At 35.7% G+C, this 24,626-nt stretch overlaps 2 protein-coding genes across 2 annotated transcripts in view; one reads left to right on the top strand and one right to left on the bottom strand.

The window, feature by feature from the left end:
- COG5 (component of oligomeric golgi complex 5) overlaps positions 1–24,626 on the top strand; it is a gene marked incomplete at its 5' end in the record, with an annotated part of 196,203 nt that overhangs the window by 26,464 nt on the left and 145,113 nt on the right. The window lies entirely within an intron of this gene.
- GPR22 (G protein-coupled receptor 22) lies at positions 7,570–8,965 on the bottom strand (the record flags this gene model as incomplete). The annotated part of the gene is made up of 1 exon (XM_082480907.1): positions 7,570–8,965. Exon 1 carries the CDS (start codon positions 8,869–8,871, stop codon positions 7,570–7,572), a length of 1,302 nt encoding a protein of 433 aa, XP_082337033.1. The 5' UTR covers positions 8,872–8,965.

Genomic DNA, 24,626 nt, shown 5'->3' with positions numbered 1-24,626 from the left:
AGAAGTATGAAATAATTGAAATATAAGATTGTGTACACAATATTGTTGTAATTCCTCAAGTACATACTGGTGGTTCAAATCTTAAACATAATAACCAATTTTATCCTGTTCATTTCTAATTAAAGTGTGACCCAGTTCAGGTTAAAAAAATCTAACCAAATAGCTATGAAAAGAAGACTAAAGTCTAATCTTTGTTCAGGTCCTGAATGGGAGCCGGTATTTCTGTAACTGTCATTTCTGCCTCGCCTTAAAGATCAGTGAAGGTGTTGCTGTATGTAGTACAAAGTAATGAATAGTGTAGAGTAAGATTTAATTCTTGCACATAGGAAACAGCTTTAAAAACAGGCTGTTTTCACAGGAGTAGTTTTTCCTCTTTGTCTCCGGAGTCATGTACGTAATTTTCAAATATTAATTTCATCAAGAATTTTATGGACTCTTCTCAGTTATGGTTTGAAAAGTAAAGTAGTCCAGTCTTTTATTTGTTTACCATTCAGGTCCAACTTTCCATTGCTCACAGGCACCAAATCTGATTACTGGATTTGTTACCTTAAAGGTAGACCCTCTTCACCTGAAGAACCTGAAGGTCTCGTATCCCTTTTCATGTCATTTCAGGGAAAGATGTGAAGACCTAACCTCATTAAAAGAAGGAACAGCCTATTATTTTGAGAACATACTGTTTCTATGGCAGGTGGTCTACAATTCCAAAGATTTTGCTCCCCAATTTTTAGCTGACCTAACTTGCAAACTAAAGATGTAGTAGAAACTCGAGATTTTTGTCTGAAACAAAATTGGGGCATAACAAAGTCTCAGAGACCGAATCAAAAGTTTCCCACTTTTATTCTGCTTTATTTAAACGGCTTCTGGAATCTGCACTGTAAGCTGTACAACTAAGGCAAGACTTGTCAGAAGCTTCTGAATACATTAGTCTTTTAAAAGGTGTCTTTAACTTGGCTTCACGTGCACTTTTTTGTGCTTTATCCATGTTTGATACTACTGCAGATAAGCTGTGTAGCTCCATTTTATACTTATGGGCGTATAACCTCATACGGTCAAAATTATTAAACTTAAACGTTTGTTGCCACTTAAACATAGAAAATTAAGTGATTCACTCAATTTGGAAGTTTCTTATGATTTGATGTTTGCTTTGTAACTGTTCAGAAGAAGAATTTATATTTTAAGTAACACTTGTTTTTATTATGTGCAGATATACTAGAAAGTCTGTTGTATGTGAAAAAAAATCTCTCATGAAATACCTTCTTTACTGACTGCAGTAGCAACAACTACATATGCTAAATCTTCTTATTTTAACTATATTGTAATCCATATATGTGCAGGTGTGTGGTATTTTGGCAAAACAAAAAAAAATTAGTTTTCCATGAGAGTTCTTTTTGGGTTAGGTATTTAGTCTGTGAAAACCACTGTTGTTGTAACTGAACCACATAACTTGGTTAAAACCTCTTTGCCCGCGAATTCTTTTCACATCTTTTGTTTTGTTCGTTCTCATTCACTGATAGGTCTCACTTACTATGTACTAGAGCTGTTAGCAGGAATAATAGATCTTCCTCATTGTTGTTAAGGTGTTTGCAACATCAGTACTCACATTCGCTGTTATTTTGTGATGATACATACATTGCAAATAGTATTCCTTTCCCATTTTCTTTTTGTTTGTTTTCAGCACACTGGTACATGCAACCTAGTGCACAAAGCATCACTGGTATTTGTAATAATTTACTAACATGGGAAGCTGTCATTTTTTCCTACTTCTCCCTTCTTCCTTGTCTATTTGTGACAGAGATTTATGAAAAGTATCTTGAAATGAGGTTTGGAAGAAAACCATGCTACAGAGTAGCAATAAGTTGTCATCAGTTATTGCGTTTTTTTACCCCCTACTAATTGAGTTTAAATTGCTTTTAAATTGCATTTAAATTGAGTTTAATTTGAAGTGAAATCTCACAACAAATTTTGAGAGATCCGAGTACGTTTGAAAGTAAAACTGTGCTAATACTGCTCTGTTAATAACAGTCTGACATAGCCAGAGTGACAGATTTTCGAGCAATAATGTTGTTTCAGCAGTGACATTGATTTGTTTATCAGATACGGTATCAAGTTAACCTGTTGCAAGATAGGATGGGGAGTTAGAGATCATAGCAGGGTAACAGAAACCAAAAGTACATTTCCAAAAACCCAGCTTGGAAAGGAAACAAGGGTGTGCTGTTTGCCAACAGCTTTGTGCCGTCAGCTTCCCGCCTGCTTGTCTGGCTGTGCAGTGTCAGGAATAAGAATGAGGATATAGAAATGCATATATTCAAAGGATATAATTAATTTAAACTATATTAAAAAAAAAAATATGTTCTAATAATTTCAGGTTATATACCTGCCACAGAACTTTCACTGTAAATCTTGTGGTTTTTCATTTTGCCTAAATTTCTTTTCATTGTATTTCATTGAATTTCTTTGTAAAATAGGAAAACAGCTGATACAGAAATCTATAAAATAAATATACAAAAAGATATTTCTTCCATTCTGGCTCAATTTATAATAATCACTTAAGTGTAATTTTAGTAAATAACATAAAGATGTCTAATGGTATTTCTCCTTCAATTTAATACTCTGCAAAAATAATTACATTGATATAAAGAAGCGGTAATTGAAGACATACTGTGGTAATGAAACACACTTGAAGCATCAAGACAAACTGAAGTTACCTGACTAATACCAATTTAAGGCAAAATTCAATAGCATTTTTAAAAATTTATCACTGAGAACAGATATCTAATAACATTTTCTTTTCAGATCTGTTCTTGTAATGCATGTACTCTGTACGTACTTGGTAAAATGTGTAGTTTATCTCTAGGAAAAGAGAGGGTAGAATAATGCACTCTCTAGGTTTGTCTGTTATTCTGCGTATAATTTGTTAAAAGCCTTTTCTGGAGTTGCTGTTCATGCTGTTTTCCCCTCTTCTCCCAGCAAATTTGGCAAAACCAGACATCAGACTTGATGACTCAAAGATAAGTTCTTATTGTATTTTTGTTTATTATAACTTAAAAAATAAGGTTAGCGTTCTTTCCATAGCAGGTGCATGCTGTCGTCCACCTTTCTGTGGTTCTGATGGCCATAGCTGCCTTACAGCAATTCATTCCACCTTCTGCTCTTTTCCTCTTGACCTATACTCTCCAGCTACTTCATATCCTTTTTCTTTAACACTCATTGGGTATGAGTAAATTTTGATTTTCCTATTAGTCAGTTATTATGTCTTTTTCCTTTTTTCCAGACCCCTCCCCCCAAGCAAACAAAACCCAAACCCTGTGTTTAATTTTGCTTTTTGAACTACATGAGTGTTCTATGAAGTACAAAAAGGAGAAGGTCATTACAGAGTCAGATTCTTCTCTCCTGTTGGTGTAAGACAAATAAATTCAGTGATATTACAGCAGAATGTGTGAAGTGGGAGTGGAATTTGGCTGTTATAAAGCTGGAAAGTTTTAAGCTGGAAGCTAATTGTCATTAGTGATATGTTGGAGGTATTTTGTTTGAACAATGGGGGGGGGAACGGTAAGTCAGTGTATTCTATATTTTTTTAATGCTACATTGAAACTTTGCTAAAGACTGCTGTGTTCTCTCCTTTTAAAAGAGTTTAATGGTGATTGGTATCTAAACACTTTTTTTCAGAGGAAACAAACATATGTCTAAAATATTCAGCTATCAAAGAATTCCGATGACTAGCACATACATTGATGTTGAAAAATAACTGTTTATGTGCATTACAATATGATATACGTAACAGTTAACAGGGCATAAAAATTCTTCCTTGTGCCCAGGTAAATTATATAGCTTGTTGAATGTATTACTTCGTTTAAAAAGGAAAAAAAAAAAAAAAGTGGTGGTGGTGGGGAAGAGAAGGCGTGTAAGTATGTGCATGGTGGGTCATAGTGCCTGTCTCTCCAGTTCAGAGATACTCCTACCAAAACCCCCGCCATGTAAATATAAAATAGATGCTAATACTAACCTTGACTTTTGGTGCATATGAATTTATAATAATTATGTATTATGTACATGTGTGTATTTATGTAACAATGAAGGAAGAGAGGTGTGTTGATCTAATATATATCTGGATTTTTAATCTAATATATTTAGAAATCACTGAAGTGATTCCTGTTCCCCTGGCACTAATGAAGTAAACAGAACTTCTGAAGATGTAGCAGTGCCTTGTAATCTGTAAAAATCGTTGCCAACTTGGAACTAGATATTTGTGGTGTATTTACATTTCGTTTTCACTGTTTTGTGATGTGCTAGTATGTTAAGGTGTCTTCTTGAACATTCTAATAGATACTGGCACTGTACTCAGCTTTTTTTTGTATTTTTAGTGTGGGCCAGCATAATTTTACAATGTAAAATTGAATGGAAATGCATTTGAAGTTAAAGGGCAACATAGTCAGCTACCAGCTAATACTTTAGGGACAGAGAACGTGTGGAAACTGGTAGTGATTGCTTGTGTTTCTGAGGCGTATTTGCTGGAATTAATATTTTTAGTCTTGTACAATTCTGCTTGCCCTAGGCTGAGCAGTGTGAAATGTAATTGAACTAATGACTCACTGTGGTGAGATCATTTTTAAGAATGTAGTGGGCTTCTTATTGGGCAATACTATGGCATATATTTGCCCTTTTTTCTCCAGTGATGCTGCCTATTTTTGTGTTCTGTTTTAGTCTGTCTGTCAAGCACCCACAGCACACCTTCATATCCTTCCTAAAATCCTCTTCTGTATCTGTAGGATATAAAATGTTCCTTCAGTAGTTACTCTTTATTTTGTCTTGCGTTAAGTCTGTCGTCTTTGTGGTACAGATCATGTATGATTCTGTTTTATAATCACTCCTGCGTGTACATAGGATTGCGCATATTCTTACTTGTATTACTCCCTGCCCTATGCAGAATTTTCTTCTGCAGACCTCAAAGTGTACTCCAACATAGGTCCTTTTTTTCTTTATTTAATGAAAGATGAAGAATAGTAAATGTAAAAATGAACTTGCTTATATTCTTAAAGGCAATCAATGACTGCGATCAGCATAGCCTTTAAAACCTGGCTTAATCTCTCTGACTAATTCCTAGGCTGCATTTTCTCTTTGTTATGAAGCACTGCTTCATTGAATCTGACTTTCTAATGAATGAGCTTTTAACACTAAACGTGTAGTTCTTGAAGATTTATTTAATTTTAAAAAGTAAAGTCATGTTGTCAAGAAACCTTTCAAGTCTGAAAGCTTTTCTTACATGCTTATTTCAGATAAGGACATGATGTAAGCTTATTCATGTGTTGTGATCATTATGATTTACTTTTTTCTTTTTAAATAAATGAATAGTATTTTAAATTGATTTAAGAATGCTTTATTGAAAGATAAGTAATCAGTTAAATCATATTATCCCATTAACCCTAGAGATCCCGCTTTCTCTGCCTTCCGGTGTTCAGAATACAGAGGATAGTGAGGCAGAGAAAGGAAGAATTATTACAAAACCAAAAAATAATAGGTCCTGGTTAGGTTTTTTGGGCACATTTGTTTTCAGAAGAGCTTATTCCTGAAAGAATGTTTTTGAAGTGATAAATTTGGAGCATATGGGATTTTTTTTAAAAAAATGCTTCTTACATAAAACCATTATGTTTACTTCCCCCCTGCAACCTCTCAAATAAAATGAAGGATTTCAATTCTTGTAGGAAACTAGAGATAGCTTGGATGAAATCAACACTGTGAGTACAGTTGAAAGCAGGTGTCGTTGAGCTTGCTTTTAGAAAAAAGCTAGTAAAACTATGTTTGAATATATGTTACACATTAATTTTAGGTAATGAATTATTATCAAGTAGATAATAAAACTTCTAGGTGGAATTTGGATTATTTTAAGTAGCTGGTTTTTGTGGAATATGGAGCTGTAGGATTATTTTTTTGAATCTTCTGTTCTGGTAAGCTAAGATGTGAGCCTAAGTAAACTAAGGTACGTTACAAGTACTGCTTGTTTTTTTAACCACAAAAATGGTTTTGACAATACACATATGATTAATAATTTAATGATGTAATGGAAAATAGTGTTTTGCTCCCGTAAAACTGCACTTTTTTTTTATATGCAACTTCAGAAAGGTGCTTCAGAAATCCTTATTTTTAATGTAATACTTTAGTCAAATTAGCTCTCAAGTTCAAGGATATGCTCTGTTGTTTTTTGGGTTTTTTTTTTTTTAGAGAAGCCAATACTTATTGAGAACTAGCCTTTTAATTATACTGGTAGCTGGTGGCACACTGAGCAGCTATTGCAGTTTTTTGTTTTGTTTCGCCTTTCCCTCCCTGCTGGTAACTAAGCCAATGAATGTAGCCACTGTTCATTGCGATTATGAATTTTTAAAGTGTGGGATAGTGCAAACCACTCAACAAACTTTTGTTTGGATGAATATCTTAATTCTTGCTTACAGTGCTACGGTGACAGTGACTTCTCAAGGCTTCTTGATTCTTCATTGCAGGTATAAGATGAAATAGGAAAAGAGGATGTAGAACGATGGTATACCGTGGCCGTCCAGAAGGTACTGAAATAGGGTAGCTAGCAGCGTTGGTGGTTGGTTTGTGACAAAGCAGTTGCATGGCTAGAACTGAACATCATCGAAAGAGAACAGAAATCAAAATAATACAAAAGTTATTGAGGGCAAGAAAATTATCTTCTACTTTAGCTGTGGCACGTGACAGCTAAACCCCTTTGGTGTGAAAATCTAAGCCTTTGAACAGGAAAGCCTTTGTTGGTTGGTTGTCTTTTAGAATCAAGCCAAATAACTTTCTTGTCTGTGGTTTTTGCCTTCATTTAGCCTGTCTTTTCCCCTTACCCCTTTCACCCCTCCTGTGTAATTATTCAAAGATCCGTATTTTCTATGTAGAAACTGTGGATCTGGGATTGTATACACAATCTCTTGTATACTTTTCGTTTCTGAAAAGTACTGTCAATTTTTGGACCAACATGAATTTGTTTTTTCCCTGCTCAAAATTAACGGATTCTGAACCATTAATTGAAGAACATCACGTAAATGGCTTTGTCTACATATGCATGGTAATTGCATGCCAGAGAAATTTGAAATAAGTAGCTATTTAAGTATGAGGTCAAAATGTATCCGCATTGTAGCTCTATAACATTCAGAATATCTCTGATCAATACTGTTTATGAATTACATTTAAAAATACCATGTCATGCAAAATGTGCTTTAGAAAAGTTTTCCCGAGTGGAATTTTTGTTTAAAAATTATTTTATATTTACAGAGAAACAGCCGTACAAATATTTTTAAAAGTTTGCACTTCTTTAAGGCTATTTATTTTCTAAAAAAGAGGACTTGAATATTTTTGACAAATATACATATGGTGTTACACTAACAAACGGCCATGCAACATATATGTTACATAATGAAGAAATTGAAGATACAAGACCTAGTCTATTTAACATATATATTGAAAATTTACAGTCTCGCCAATAGTTTAAAAAAGTTTTTCTTATTTGGCAGTATTTTTCTGCAATTTGTTCAAATATTCCACTTGATGTGTTTTGGTGAATACTGAAATCTAGTCTGTGACAACCTGAGGTACTAAACATTTCTGCCTTACTTCGTTGTCTTCAAAGGTAATCTTTTTGTTCCTTTTAGGCTCTATCCATGAGTTGTGTATTACAGCATTATTTGGCATGGGATCTGCTTCCACTATTGAAACAACTCGCTTTTTCATCTTACTTTTCAGAACTTTCTGAAACTTTTGCCTTGTGAATGCATAAAGTAGAGGGTGAAATATAGTTGTTCCGTATGCCATTACTAGAAAACATAATCGCAACTTTACCAAAAGGTCACTTGGGCCCAAACATAAGATGGTGGTGTTTAAAACAGAGATGGGTGTCCAGCAGAGAAGGAATGTTGAGATAATCAAGAGGGACATTCTGAAGACTCTCTTTTGCCGTTCTCGTCGCTCCCGGTGCCGTTTTACAGCTCGGCGTAGAGCAATTATGACCGACACAGAAGTCCTTACGCCAAAGACGACATTTCTTCCTGCACTGCTGTGGGACACGTCCGTAGTCTCATGCTGAGTGGTCAAAGAAATAGTTTTTTTCTTTCTAGCTTTCTTCTTTTGTCCTGTTGTAAATCTTGTACCAATCCGAATATTTAGAGCCTGGAGTATTTTGGTGTATGTAATTAGCATTACTATAACAGTGAAGAAAAAGATTGGAATCTGAACAAGAAGGTGGTAGTACATTCCTAGCTCAGTGTGGTACTCGTTTGTACTCACACACAGAAGTGTCTTATTTTCCCAAGTACTTGCGCTTCGAAGACTGAAAAAGTTTACTTCAATGAAAGGAATCAGGAAGGAAAAAAGTGAAATGATCCATATTGATGTCATTAATATCACAGCCCTTCCCATGGTCAGAATTCGGTTGGCGGGTTTTACGGAGATGTCATATCGGTCCAGAGTGATAGCAAAGACGTTGATTGCAGTTGAAACGCTTGCAAAAGAGACGCAAGCCTCGTGGAAGCAGCAGATGAGAGCAGTGTTACTCTCCAGTGAAAGCAGAAGGATAACTATAGTTAGAGGAATACATCCCACACAAATTATTACATCAAGTACATGAAGGTTCATTGTAATTATGTTACTGACAGAATTGATTAAGTTGGATTTCATACAGTAAAGTACCAGCACAGTGAGGTTGCTGCCAAGTCCCAAAACAATTTCTAACATCAAAAATCCAGTGAGAGAAACTTGAAAGCTTAATGGATATGACAGTGGTCGGTACATGTTGGTGTCGATGTCATCAATGGCATCTCGAACTGTAATGTTAGATTCAGACTGCATGTTGACTTCCAGAGTGGGGGAGAAACACATTCTTTTGTTGCAGTTGGTTTTTCTCCTGAAAGGTGAAATAAAATATGGAACTATTTGATTTCTTTTTTTAACACTTACTGTAGAGAAATTCTGAGGAAGGAGGAGGGAGGAAAAGCACCTATTCTTATCGAACTCTTGATTTACTGTATGTTTAGAGCTTTAGTTGGCATGGACTCAAAAGCCTGAGGATCTAGAATACGGTCTCCCCTTTTTAAAGGAAAGCAGGTTTTGTTTAAAAAAAAAAAAAAAGTGAAAAGCTTCCACTCAGGGAGACAAGGCTTTATTTATAGTGATGTGGTTTTTACAAAGGGCCCATTTGTTGAATAAACTATACTTGTGCATTGCCTTTGTATTGCATTGAGGGTCATTTTAGAAGAATGTTGTTAAGTATTAACAAATTAGTACTCAAGATCATTTTAAAAAGGCTGTTGTGGAAAAAGAAAGTGATAGGAACATGGAGCACTGTTGCTTATGTATCATAATAAGAACATTTAAATTATTTATGGCAATTTAGCAGCCTCTTTCTTACCAAGAGTTTGCAATAGTGTTGTGGGCTGAAACTTGAAGTTCTGTAATTCAGCAGATTTTTACAGAGGTTGGAGACTTCTGTTCGCTTTTATCTTTTGTGCTTTATGAAACTTAACCACTACAACAATTTTATGTAAGTGTATATAATTTCAAATGCAAAACATTTGTGGGTTTGGGAGAATGGAGTTTATTATAAAAATACTACATCTCCTTTTTCTGATTTGAATATTCAATTTCTTCAAGAAATCAATGCCTACATGGAATGGAAGCGTATTTAATTTTATTCCAGAATAGATTTAAGGGAATAATTTTAGAAAATAACACTTAAAAATAAAATTGTCTCTTTCAGTTTTTTTCTGTTGTTTTTTGTTTTTTAATACAAACTGCAATTAAATCCAACAGATTTATATACACAGCATGTTTGTCTTAGGAATAAACGAGGTTCAAAAAAGTAGTATTTATTACATCTAGGAGATTTTATGTTTTGTGGCTCATCTGCTTTGTTTTACACATGCCGATAGGTTGTAAATGTAGCATCTGCGTGTAATGCAGATGTTTGTATTATTTATATTGTCAGCCAGCTCTTGATTTTGTAATGAAATGAATAAATAAAAGGGAGATTATTCAATTTCTTATTATGATGCTTGAGGTTTGTTTGGTTGTGTTTTTTTAGGTAGCTTTAAATTTAAGAGGGGATGTACTTGGCATGAAAATAAATTTAAATGCAGACCTTTGTTCCATTCTGAATATGTTAAAAATGGGTAGCACTAAGGTGAACAAAAATGAGCTCTTTTTTAATGAAAGTATGAATTAAGCACACTTGGGACATAATATGCAAATGGATTTCATCTGCAGTTCTGAAAAGCCTCAATTGCACAGTACTATTAATTGCAAATTGTATGATGAAAATTCTTGGTATGCTTCAACAGTTATTTCACACGTGCCTCTTAAATACAAAAGATGTAAATTAGAACGTATTAGTCTCAGGTGTGAAATGAAACAAGAAATATTTCAAAAGCTTTGTTTAATTTCTAATTTAGGCAACCTCTGTTAGGTTTATATTAACCCTCAGGAATATGATTTGCTGTGTGTATGCTGTCCTGGCTGTGAATGGATTTCAAGAAACCATTCCAAATGCATTACTAGATAAATGGAGTTCTCTCATATTAGCAAAAGCCAGGAGGAAATCAAAAGCAGATCTGCTAAAATAAATGACAATCTCAACTCTAACCTTAAGCCAAGTGAAAATTTGTGGGGGGAAAAAAAAGCCAACCAACTTCAGATGTGCTAAGTCTTATGAATAGATCAAACATCACTTCCTTGTTGCATTGATTAGATTTCGGTTAAATAAAAGCAGAAATGTCAAGGCAGGGAGCTAATTTACCCAAAGCGTCGCCTTTCTGGCCAGTGCCTGTTGCCCTGGGAAGGCTGAGCAGAGGAGGGGAGCGTGCAGCTGCTGACCTACCTGTTCTCTCTGCCTCAAGGGCCTTTCGGATCACTGCGGCAGCTTGTCATAAAGGGATACATGGTGCCACTGACAGACATTTGACATGCACTGTAACCTGGAAACCAAGTGGTAGCTGGGCTCTTATTTCGTTCCTTGCAGTTTTTTTTTTTTTTCTTTTTTTTGTTCCAGCACTTCAGTAGCAAAAAATTCTGATTAAACATGGGGACTTCTTAATTGCCTGAGATACTTCTACAGACCGGTGCATAGTCTGCATGTCTGTTCTGAGTTTCAAGCCAGCAATAACAAATAAACCTTCTTTTAAGTGATGTTAATTTCATTCCCCTGTTGCATTTTGTAGCAGCCTGTTTTTATTTTCCAGGTTTAAAAAAAATAAAATATTCTTATCTCTGTGTTCAGAGTGTATGTAGACATCCTTTAGTTTATGGTTGCGTATTTCTTTCTTTAATATTCCTGCTCATTACTTTTCAGTGATGGCTTAGTCATAGAAGTTGCTATACATCTTAAAATCCAGTTCATGTGCTTTGAGAGTAACCATGAGTTACCTAATTTGGTTTATTTTCGTTTAAGGAGAATACATAACAGACCATAAAATTGAGAGGAAAAATATCCATTAGTCATTATGACAAATAAGTTATTTAATGAGTAGTATAGAAAAAGCTTGGTTAAACCCTTATTCAGCTTGCTGGTGAAGTATGCATATTCTCCTTTTGGGAATTCATGTTTCATTGTTTCTTCATGCATCAGTAGTTTCCACAACTCTGGTTTTAAATTATAAATCCCTCTTTAAGAAATGCTCACCATTTTAAGAATCAAACATTGCACTCTTCTTTTAATGAAAATCTGAGCAGATGTGTTAGTCTTCCATGTATATTGTTGAAGTGTCGTGCGCGTAAATGGTAATACAAGTGTTTTCCATGTTTTGTTTCTAAATCCTTTATGTCTTAAGAATACATTTTAGTGATGCATCCTGCTGCTTGTAGGTCATACAGCTAGAAAGATACCCGGTCAACTGCATTCTTCATATTGTCAGTTGTAAAACTGAATTAGTTGCTGCATGCCCTTGTGAAGGGGAGGAAAAAAAAGGTTAAATGTAGGGCTTATAATTTCAAAATAAAGAAATGCAAGAATATATTTTCTAATAGAATTTATTTTATGAATAAAAGATCTCTAAAATTCGATCTTATAGATTACATAGAAAATCAGTTAGTGTGTTCAGTATTTGCTAGTAAAATTATGTCATTCTTCTGTCAACTTACATGAATTTAGTTTTTTGGACAAGTTTCCTGTTCTCCAAATAACGCAGGTTACAAAAAAAACTGATTAGAAGCAGTAGCTGTTGGATGTAGATTGTCTGTGACTAGAGCTAGAAAATGTAGTTTTATAGCTCTTGTGAGCAGGTAGTTTATACGTACAACTCTTCTAATGAGAAATTGAGCAGAGTCAATGAGCTTTATTGGAATTATGCTTTTGTTGAATTTGCACAGCGTTACAATTTCCTTTCTTGAAATAAATGTTTAGCAAATCCGTGGTTTTAATAAACAGCTTCAATGTACAGGGTAATGAAAGAAATAAGTTTAAAAAAAAAAACAATAAAAAAGGGGGATTTCTCGAGCAATCAGAGATCAGTCATATTAGCCAACGTTCATAAAGCAGTAAGTATACACCAATTACAGACTATCTAATCCTTCAAAGAGTAACTGAATAAATCTGTAACATATTTAACTGCCAATATTTGGAAATACTGCTAAGGGAGGAAAAAAAAATTCCTGGTTGCATTCTGTGTTTTATTTCCCCAGTACTGTATTAGCTTAAACTGTACTGTCTTTATGTTGTATGAACAAAACAGGTTCTTAATATTCTACAAGACTTTCATACAAAATAACATTTTTCTACCGTTGTGTTTTTAACGGGGAGGGGGAAATAGCATTTGAATATTTCCTGGTCTCAAATATAACAAGATACTTAATGTAAGTTGAATCTGATATCTTCCCTTTTTTCTCCAATTTTTTTTTTTTTTGTTAAATGTTGCTTATTCTGCATACCATAATAAGGAACAGATCTTACCTCCACTAAAGATTTGATAAATTCTCGATGCAGGTGAAGCAGTTCCAGGTTGGAGGGATTCATTGTGTTCACTTGTTAGCAGAGTAGAAGGGAAAGAGGGTAATAAGCATATCTTCAAAAAATGACCTTAATGAAAATTTGTGCCTGTACTGTGCCATTGTTTCAGCATACTGCTAATGTATACAACTGCTTTAGTTCTGGTTTACAGGCTGCTGCAGTCTCCCACTCTTCCTACTGTAGAATCAATAAGCATCTGAAAATACATAATGAAAGTAATTTAACATACTGAAGGCTTCTTGTCTCCAGAGACACCACTGAGATTCAAGCTTTCTAAAAAAGAAAAGCAGTGCTTCTGAGAGGAAAGCTTGCGATGGGCAGCTTTTGCAGAATGACAGCCTACCTTGTCGCTTCTCCTCACTGCAGAGAGATGCAGTGCATTCACTAATTTTGATTGGTCAGTGATGTTGGGCTTAAATTGTGCTTCATATATGGGATTGATGCCCCCCTCCCCCCAATTTATATAAGGATTCTTTTATAAAAGGACTAAATTTACAAATGATTTATGAATTCTGGAATATATTAAGGGTATGCCAGTTTTATTTTTACCTTTTCACTCTTTACTTTGTGTACACTGGAAACCACATGACGCTGAGAAAAAAAAAAGGGATTAAACGTTTATTACTTAAAAAGCTTCCAACAATCTATATTTGAAGAATTTGCCTACTTTCCATTTGTGATTTCCATTTGTGATTCTGAACATCTCCGAAGTAAAACTGCCTGTTTGAGCCATGGCGAATTTCACCTGATACGTTTATATGCAAGTGAACATTTAGGTCTTGTCTTGAATAAATTATATTCAGGACAAGTTGGTACCCACGTGTATATTGGGAAAATTTCTATTAGGATTCACAGAGATTATTCAGATCCTTAAAATGGGTTGATAATTCAGTTTAATTCATGAATCAGAAAAGAATGATTTTTATGACCTGTCACCATGTACAATGTATGTATAGTAGTGTAGGTTGTTAATTTTGTTGAAATGTTAACTTCTAAAAAAAAATCTTTTATATTCCATGTGAATTTTGCTAGAGACTCCACAGGTTTTTGTAAGGATGTCTTGCATGATGTTCTTGACCTTCGCTTTGCAGTGGGCAGGGAGTGTCTTCATTTTCACTTTTTTGTTTTGTAATGTATTTCTGAATCTGTGCTGTCAGTATAAACAATGCTCACAACCATGTAACGGGGAGTAAGAGAAGTGTAGCACAATATCTGTTTTAATTAGTGCTAATGCTAAAAAACCCCTCGGAAATAAATTCAGTATGCAACCCAAAAGAATGTTTTTTAAAAACTAGTTTGCTGAAGCAAGTAATTTAAGAATATCTGAGTATGAAATGTTCTGCTGTTAGTTTTCAGCTCAAATAAGTGTGGGGTTTGGGATGTTTTCTGGGTTTTTTTGGTCTTTTTTTTTTTCCTTGATTTTAAAGATTTTTTTTGTAAAGTTTGATAAAGTACTAAGTGTTAAAGCATAGTTCTTACATAAGCAGCTGTATTAAGATGGCAGTTTTGGTCAAATTTTGATGGGGTCCTCTGTTTTTAACTTATTAATGCAATTGTAAAATGCAGTTGTGTAACTCGAATGTCTGCATTTCTTCTCTTTATTTTTCTCTCAGCCAGCCATCCAATATATTATTTATCTTTAGGTAACAACATACTTTATTTATGTTTTAAAATGGCTACATATCCGTCGAGTGTGCTTCCTATTCCATACTCTTTTACATTCAGGAAATACCTAAAATAAAGATTGCAGAAACTTTGAACAGAGATCAGTAGGTACCAGCTGGCTATGCTGAGTAGCAACTGATTGAGCTCTTTGAGCTGTCTCTGTATCGTCTGCCTCCCAAGAGCTTGAAACCAATGATACCAGTATAGCTCTTAAGGGTGACGTGATAAAGAGGATTCCTGAAATGAAAGCATAAATACTAATATATTAAAGAGATTTACTTGCTTCACTTTCAGTATGACTTAGGATAAGTAGAGAAGCCTGTCTAAATTTAAACAGATGATTCTCCATCTCCCTTTCTAATTCTTCAGTGTGTGCCTGAACAAAGATGGACATATTGGATGAGCTCTGCTGTTAGAAAGGAAAAGATGTATACATGGAGGAAGACTGTAATGGGATTTTGTATATAGCGTGGATATGTGGTTCAAACACGGGCAAAGGGGTCATGAAAGTCTTCTATTACAGGAGGCGATAACGGCAAAAGCTTTATCTGCAAAAAGTGTTTGAGAGGAATGATAAGGACTTGAGTTGTGAACATATCAAGCTTAAGTTTTCTGGAGAGAAAATCAGGAGAAGCAGCAGTACCATATGGAGGCAATCAGGAGTAGGTGGATGGATAGACATGCTTACAAGCCATTGCTGTGCAGATGCTAGTTAAGATGGTGTGAACAGATGACATCATCCTCAAAGGGTAGATAGGGAAGAGTGGGCAAAAAGAGCCATGTGCAGACACCCAGCATATACAGAAAAATGTGCCGTTCATATACCTGTTTCTGTATCAGTACAGAATGGAAGAGAAATAATTTGACTGGTATTTGGGGTTTTAGGGGAGTGAGAAGTGGGAGGCTTAAACCAGGTGATTGGTGGTGAAGGGTCTTAGGGCTGCGAATGGCAACGCAAGGGGAGAGGGAGACCCAGAATGTGACAGAGAATAGGGCAATAAAGGGTTCAGGCTTTTCAGTCTGATGTAGGGACAAAATAAATGCAGACAGGCAGGTGCTTGAAGCAGAGTGGAGCAGAAGTGGTGCATGTAAAGAGACACTGGGTGCACAGGGGTAGATAACGGCAAGTGCCATAGCATACACCCCTTTAATGCTTTTAAATTGAATTTAGGAGTCATAACTGTCTGTTACAGTATGTTTTTCTGTTTTGCTGAAAGCAGGAAGTCTGAAAATTTGGAAGTTGCGGCATATTTCCAGGTCTTCTTCCATCTTTTATTTACTGTCTTAGTTTCTCCACACAGGAAGTAATGTCCTAGCATCAACCGTTACTGCATTCCGAAACGGTGGTAGGTCACTTGTAGATCTGGGGGTCTAAACTCTGCTGCTAAGATCACCCTGAATGCAGCTTCTTGCACTGCAATTTTTTAAAGAAGCTTACTTTGTTAAAAGGTCTCCTTAGCCTTGCAAGGTCTAGCAGGGCCAAACGAAGTACTCAGTTCTGATGTTTTCTATGAGTATTCTTGATTTTGGAGCTTTAGTATTGTTTTAATGTGCTTTAGGGTTTAACTTTACATAAACCTATCACAGACTGTCTTAACATCCAGGTGTCATGGAACAGACATGTTCACGAAGACCTTTATTTGCACAGTTGGGAAACTGTGTCTGCTTACTTCCCTTGTTCCCTGCATTATTCTTTTTTCATTTTCTACGATTATCTCCCCTGAATGCTTGAGCAGCGCATTCTGTTTCTTTCTTTGGACTGCACATCTTGTTTCCTGGTTTGAATCTTGCTGCTCATTTAGTGGCTGTTAAGAATTTTACTGCTTCTGGGTCTAAAAATGTCATCTGTTCTCATGTTTGCAAGAGACTTGGGCTCCTAAGTCATACAAATTTTTCAGTGACACATAATGTCTTTAGAGCTTAAGTCGCTTTCGAAAAGGAATATTAGGTGATTTTGGACATCTTGCCCTGGTGTTGTTCTTCAGCATTCTTTACATGGTGCACCTGCACAATTCTGGCTGAATTGTGTATCTTGCACTTACCTACAGTGGGCAGTGTGATACCTGATTCTAGCGTAGCTATTCTGGATGGTTTATTGTTTGTATCTGTTCTTGCAGCTTGTGATCCGTATCTCAGGTGTGTTTCTTACCTTGTTCCATCTTAGTTTCTTAAATTGTTTCCTCAAAAATCTGCTGTAAAGAACTTTGTTGGAATGTTGTTGAAAATCCAGTAACTTTTGTAGTATCAAGGAAAAATAAACAGTGGATAATAGCAGTTTAGGTTTGGGAGTTGTACTGATGTGCCCTTGCTATGCTGGATTTGTCAAGGTGTTCTGTTTTACCTGATACTGAAATTATGGCTTGCTGGCCTGGGTCATGCTACAGCATGTTTTTATGTTGAAAAGGTGTAAATCTGTCTCCTGTCCCGTACACAAGTTCTAGTTGTAAAGAGTTTTATTATTGTTTAAGAATGATATGCTGAACAGATGACAAAAACTCTCCTAGAATTTGTACATAAGTACCCTTCTGACTCTGATGGTAATGCAGTCTTTTCTTTTGACACAAGTACTTTATTCTCATTTCTTTAATCTATTGAGAACAGTTCTAAGACTGTTATTCCTTTTTTGTAGTAGAGGCTGACATCCACAAAAGTAATTTTCCATTCAGTTTCCTATCCTTAATGTTTATTTTCTTTTCTCCCTTGTTGTTGATTGCCATACAGCTTGCTTTGTTTTGTTATTTTTATATTGACTTATTTAGGTTGGGGTTTGGGTTTTTTTTTGCATTTCTAACTTCCATTTTTTCCTTGTCAGAAAACATTCCTACACATGGAACATTGTTCACCTCGGTTTCTCCATTTCTAGAATTATTTCCATAGATTCAAAAAAATTTGGATTTTCCAGCTTATCATTTCATTGTGCTTCCTCTTGTATTTGTAAAGATGTCCACCTTTAGAAGCAACACCAAGACAAGTATTTTTAAATAGACATAAAATATATACAAAACATATATAACATATATTATAACATTATATATATTATATATTCATAGTTATATATATAATGAATATATATTCATTTTCAAGATGCACAATTAATGTTAGCATAGCAGCTTGAGTACTGAAAAATTACCCAATTATGCTACGAAATAATAATGTCTTAGAAGATTCGTTTGGTTTGGTATAATTGTTAGGCATAGGTTATTTGTTCAGTAGTATTTCATGTTAGTTCAACTATTGACCTTTTCAACACTGGAAGTTCCTGTACTCATGAGGAAATGTGTAAGTTACAGAATGCCCTTTAGCAATTAATACTGAAACTGTGTCTTGTTTTAGTTTTGTACCATGAGGTGATACCAAAGAAGAATTACAGAACCAGTGCTAGTTATCACTCATATATAGAAAAGGCATCCTTTATGTATCATAACAGTAAATGTGGTTTAGTGATACAGCTAAATTGTGATCCTGGTGCATTATTGCACAATTATTTAAGCATTTCAGTAAAACAAAAAAGGAATACCAGTTATCCTTAGGAGGGAAGTACGGCTGGTAAATTTAATAGTAATTTGAATAATACCAGTGTGACTTCAGCTTTTCTCCATGGAAGTGGTTTGCCCTCTAGTAGAAACAGTCACAGTGAACGGTGCTGTATCTTGCAGTAGTTATTGACAAAATTTTAAATAGTCACTGTATATTTCAAGCTATATTTTCCATTTTTCTTTGAAAATTGCAATATTGCCATGAATTTTGTTTTTCCTTCATTAAGATTGTACTTTGAGTACTCTGAGAATTTGAGAGATTTCTGCTTTTGTAAGACATTTTTAGTTCTAAATTGGCAATTGCTACTGAATTTCAGTGAGGGTTTTCATTATTATGGGAAGACTTGTGGAGTTCTGACATTGTATCTTTTGTATTGCTTCAAACTTACAAAGACAAAACCCACCTGCTTGCATTGTTTGAGCTTGTGAAAATGTGTCTGAAAGGAGATTGATTCTGTAAGTTGGAAAGTAGTTTAGCACGATAGCTGAAGAGTGCTGGAGCTGGAGTGCTGACACTGTGTGGCTGTAGAATGAGGAATGGTTTAAAGTCCCAGGTGGTTGCTTACCTTGCTTTCATCAAAATATTTTGTATGTTGGAAGACATTTTCACTGTTATTCCCTGCTGCCTGGGTTGCTGCGTTGCCTAGCATCCCCAAGTCCTAGCTTACAACGGCGCTGTGCTAGGTGCATGGCAGAACGGCATCAATATAAACATTTCGGTAAGCTTTCTGCCCGGCTTATTACAGTGAATTGGATGCAGAGGTAGCTGAACTTCACATACAGGGTTTAAACTTCAGGATCTGGTTCGGGATTCTCCATCAGATATCCTTGATGCTGTGGAAGCCGTGCCTGGCAACGTATGCGGAGTGGGCAGCAGCAGGAGCAGCACTGGCTACCCCTTTACAATGCCCTGATGCAGGAGTTTTGTTACCCACCTTCCTGCTGTAATATCCTTTAAGTGGAATTGCTTATTTAAAACAAACCAGGAAGATTTTCTCTGGAGTTGTTTATTCGACAGAGATCTTGGATAGACTTTCTTACTTTTAAAAATAGGAAGGCAATACAATTTTCTCTTAATTAAGACAAAGTGTTCACATGGTGTGCCTAGTAGCAAGTGTTCTTCTAGCTGAAATTAAGAGACAAAAGTCTTATAATCTTAATTGCCCTGTGAGTAAAGAGTGAACACATCATGAATAGGTATTACAACCTAAACTGTGTCCCTTTAATTTTGTTAAGATCACCCACAGGGTAAGGGTTACCACTAGGGTGAGTTTATACATTGCAGTCTTGCTCAGTTAGCCGCTTGCCTGATTTGGTTTGAAGTGCTATGGAAAGCGCGTGAAAAGGGTCCAGGGGCTTACTACCTTTAAAATCAAAGTTCAGTGACCACACACAGTAACTCTGCGTGTTTCCATATAACTGCAGTGACAGGAGCGTACTTTGCCTTCTTCAGACAACAAAATAAAACCTTTGGACAGTAGCTGGATTCCCCCCCGCCCTGGCCCCAAGTTGTGAATGACTGCTCTAAGTGGTTAAAACCGTCTGTCAGGCCCCTGTGTTCAGTTCTAACATAGGAAGTCATTCACATCAGTCTGATAGTGGTGATATTCCTCACATTAAGTTCTCAGAATCTGAAAAATTATATGCAGTGCTATGTGTTTTCTTGTTTGATTTTTTTTTTAATGATAAAGTACTCTGTCTTCCCCTCTTTGCCACCTTCGTTCTTGAGTTATTATTTTTACAAGGTTGTTCAGGGAAACTGATAGAAAATCTGTTTATGTAGTGCCATAAAAAGACCTGTGAGAGAATTTAAAAAGTAATAAGCTATAATGATAAATGCGTAATAGTAAGGAAATTGAACTAAGCTGGTGCAGTGTGTTGGTTTCACCATTTACTCTGCTAAAAAGAATATTCATTTGATTGATGTGCATGTTGATCTAAATTTAGATTTGTGTTGGTATCATCTTCAGTTTATTTTCTTTCTTCCTCTGTTGTTTGGGTACAGTAGTTTCCATAATTTGTATCTGCAAAATAGTTTGGTTTTTTTATTGATTGTTGAAAAATACCTCTCGTTTTCTTAAGAGGATAAATGAAATAGAAATATGATACCCTTGATATTTTCTGGGTTTTTTTAAACGTACATATTGTAGCTCTAGCATCTAAAATAAATACAGAAACTGTGGTTAAAATGCATGCATATGCATGCATATGAAGAACTAATTTTATCTATGAAGCTTTCAAATGCCAAGGATTTTTATGCCTAAACCATAGTTTCAGGTTTTTTCCATCTCCTAAAGTGTTTTCAACCTAACTGCGTAAGTGTTGTATTGGAAATCGCTTATTGTAGTACTGAAGCAAACCAGAGCTTGTATGAAAAATGCTTTCATGTGCTGTTCTTCAGGGGAACACTGGGAGCGATAGTGTCAGTGGTACATCTGAGGAAGGGAATACTGGTTTGCTTCGTATATGGTTGATGCCTGGAAGTGGCTTTGCAGTCATTAGTCTTGAAGCCAAGGTTTTATTTTACTACTAACGTCTTGAGGAACTGAAAGCGGAGACATTTTTGTTATACTGATGGTTGATGAGCAAATACATGTTTATGGAGAAAAAAACCTTGTCAAATTCTTCAGCAGCCGTCACTGATTATCTACTTAATAAATTAAAACATATAGGTAGAATGTGTTGCAGTGATAGGAGCTATAAAGTGTAGTTGGCAAGGGAAAGAGGAAAAATGTTACTTACATTATTTCCGGTACCTTTCAAAGTGAGAAGCTTCAATATTACTGGGTAGGCTAGCAACTCCCAAATTGATACCTAGGGTTAGGAGCCTCCAGGAGGAAATGTGGAAGATAGAATATAGCAACTGCTACAACCTATCAACAGGAAAACTGTGTGAGTTATTACATACTGACTCTGCCTGTAACCATGCTGTCTTTCTAAAAGAGAAATTGCAGTTCTGATACAAGTAGAGGTCTTTTACAGCCCTCATTCTTTCCGCAGTAGATACAGTGCCCAGTGAGAAATGACTCCCCCTGAGAGACAGCTGAATATGGAGGAGAACATTATTTCTCTTATTAATCAAGCAAATTAGTTTTAATGTGAGGAAAGAATGGAAGGAAAGGAGAGCCTGCCCTTTGAAAGCGGTTACTATTTTAAGCCTGCTGGTGGTTAGATTGGAAATGTTTTTCTTTAAAGTTGTTTTATATTGTAATACCTTTTCTGCTGTCTTGCTCTCAAAGGAGAAAGAAAAACTCAGCCAGCCCTTCCTATTCTCCCGGGGGTAACTTTTTTCATGTATTCTTCAGAAACTTATTTTGTTCTCCACCATCAAAAAATTCTAGGCATCTACCAGTTTATTGGGTTTGTGATAATACCCTGTTTAACGCTACCATTCCAAAATCTTTTAAGCTGGCATTAACACAATAATCAATACCTACTTTGGTCTAGGGTAGCATACTTCAACAAGAATTTTCCAGTGGTGTTTGAGTACGTCTGTATGTAAGGATTATAAGGCTCTTTAGATTGTCACTTAAATGCATACCTTCATGAATATTATAGGCTGTGATGATAGCAAGTACTTAATACAGTTTGTGAGAGTATAAAAGCCACTCTCAGTAATCTTGAAGCCTGTAGGCAAAGCAGCTATTACAGTGTACTTTGGGGCAATAAAGTTTGATACTAGTTGCAGAACTTTTAGTTATTACCCTTAATCTAGAGCAAATTTATATGGACAGCTAGACATAGTCTGGATTAACACTCCAAGTAAGGACTTCAGCTGCTTTGTGATGTCCATGACCACAGTACCTGAGCATCCTTTATCTGCTTCATAGTTTCTCTTCGCATCATTCTGTTTTGTAGGAAAACTGGGTACGTGCTAGACGCCAGATCTGGAAAGTCTGTGTCTATTTCATGAATCTGTCCAGTGTCTATAATACAAGACCAATTTCTTTTTGAAAAATGCAGAGACTATATAAATTTTCCACGTTTATTCTCTTTGCAGGTCTTTAAGCACAGATTTTTTATGTCTAACTAGACTTGACAAAGAAATTCAAGCCAGGGCAATGCTTTGGAGTAATAATGAGCAAATTGAGGTTTGAGTGGAAAAATAGTTCATGTATTTAAATCTTTCTCTCAGGACATTCATTTTTTTTCCTAAAGTAATGTATTGGCGAAGTCAGAATATAAATTATTTCTTGCACTAACCTTACTTCTGTCTAAATTGCTTTAAGCCCTCCACTGCATTGGAGGGGGAGGGAGCAAAACAAACCCTGGAACATGCAAATAATTAATGAGATTTTTAAAAATATGTTGATGAAACACTATAGAACTCTCTACTTCATCATCCAGCTTTTCAAAATTAAACAAAAACCCCACACGTCTCTCGGGAAACAGACCTTGCAGCATGCATAGAAGATTATTAAACACAGGACAAAAATTTAGAACCACGTCTGGAGACTATTTCACCTGGATTTTGACATCTAGAAGCTGTTGCTTCTAACATGAGCTAGGAAGTTAAATTCAGTATAAAGATACTTGCTAAACAAAACCTATAATCCTATGGGGCCTAATGGTGAAACAAATCAATATTATAAATAGAACAAACTGGATATAGTGCTTTTATGTATGGTACTTTGGGTTGTGCCATACTGGAGAAAGTTTTCATTTATATATTTAGGTGCCTTGAATTTTGGTGCATTTCTCCTTCTCTTATCCTTCCCAATATAACCTGTATCTTACGTGTGTGTGTGACGTGGCAGAAGGAAGAAGAAAAGCTAAGTCTGTTTAGGATGAGCCAGGCATGGAGTTGGTAGGATGAATTTTTGATGAGAACTAAAAGAGTCAGATGCAGGGACAGGGAAGTTGTGAAAATTCCTACAAGGGTGACTGAGCTGCTCTTCAGAATTATTTATATCGGCTTTCCTCATTTTCTTTATGATTTTTTGCTATAAGTGGACAGATGTTGAAGTTCAGTTTCATGGTCACTTTTGTAGGAAACTGGTAAGAGCCTGACTTGTAACCCTTGCTTTAAGGTTTTGAGTTTTTTTTTTTTTTTTTTTAAAATCTTCAGCAATAATCAATATTTCTTCACTTTGGTACCACAATATAGTTCATTTGGGTATGACTGCCATGTATGGCAACCTGCTGGATAGCATCCTGTGATCAGCTGGGCACAAAATTGCCTTGAGTGGATTTGCACATCCACAAGACAAAGAAATGAGAATGGAAATGGGATCGATCCAAAAATTCCATAGACCAGCAGCTGCAGAGAGAACTGTGGACTGTAGAGAGTCCACATAAAATTGCTAATCTGTAATTTTAAATCTTTGTTTAAATCTGTGATTACGATGCAAAGTTTATTTTCTCTTTCTGTGCTTGCCTGAAAGCATCTATATTTTCAAAGTGTGTTTTAAGATCGCTGAGAGCTGCTACTTGTGGATGCTGAAGAAATGAATTCACCAAATCACTAATGTTTTTAATTTTTAGATTCTCTTTAGAAACACATCCAGCTGATATAATTTAATATTCTGTTCTTGTGCAGAGTCTTGGCTAATGCATCTGTTGAATGAATAAATAAATGGAAAGAAATGCAGTTTTAATTCTGGCAAAAACTATTTTTATTGCTTGCCTGTAAAATTGGCAGCAATATTCTACTCTGGGATAGCATTATTGGTTACTGACACAGTGGAATAATAGTAGCAGTTAGAAATAAATGTGAATTTAGCTGAATTTTATAGCTTGGGCTTTTATTTATTATTTTTAAGTAATTCTAGCACGTGCAAAATAATGCGAGATGCTGGTTTCTCTTTTGACAAATATTACACATTCACAGATTAATGTATAGCTTCTAATCTCAATTGTTTACTATTATCTAGCAAGTGCTTCCTAGATATAAAAGCAGTCTGACACTGTGAACAGGTCACAGATTGGCCAACCTGTTCTTTGACTAAGGCTCAAGAGAGCACCCAGGCAGCTACCGTTTTACCCTCTGGACAGAATTTTTTTTTTTTTTCCTTCATCTGCCTTTCAGCTTTTGACTTCCTGCTGAGTTAGTTGTTTATTTGTTTTGGTATTTGAATGATATTTGAGCTTTTAATGAGGAAATTCTGTTAAGCTGCTTCTAGGAGGACAAAATAGTATCTAAATAGTTTTAATAGCAGTACCCAACTCTTTGCTGTTCAATTTTGCTGATAAATACAGGGTTGCTCAAAATGCCTGCTGTGTCCAACTCCCAAGGCCTTCTCAGCACTCTACCAAACCTGGGGATTTGGGGTGCTGCCTCAGCTGGAACAAGGCACACTGGGTTGCTCTTGAAGAAATCTCTGGTTGCTTGACTTGATTAAAACTCTGCTGTCATCACTGCCACTGACAAGCAGTGCTCACCGTGTGTCTGTCTTGTTCAGCTGAACAGTGTGTACCAAGTAGTTATTCTTTAATTT

This window comes from Vanellus vanellus (genome assembly GCF_965231255.1).
Source record: "Vanellus vanellus genome assembly, chromosome: 1".
Classification (NCBI taxonomy): domain Eukaryota; kingdom Metazoa; phylum Chordata; class Aves; order Charadriiformes; family Charadriidae; genus Vanellus; species Vanellus vanellus.
Note: the sequence above shows the minus strand (reverse complement) of the source record. Positions and strands in the feature narration are given on the sequence as shown.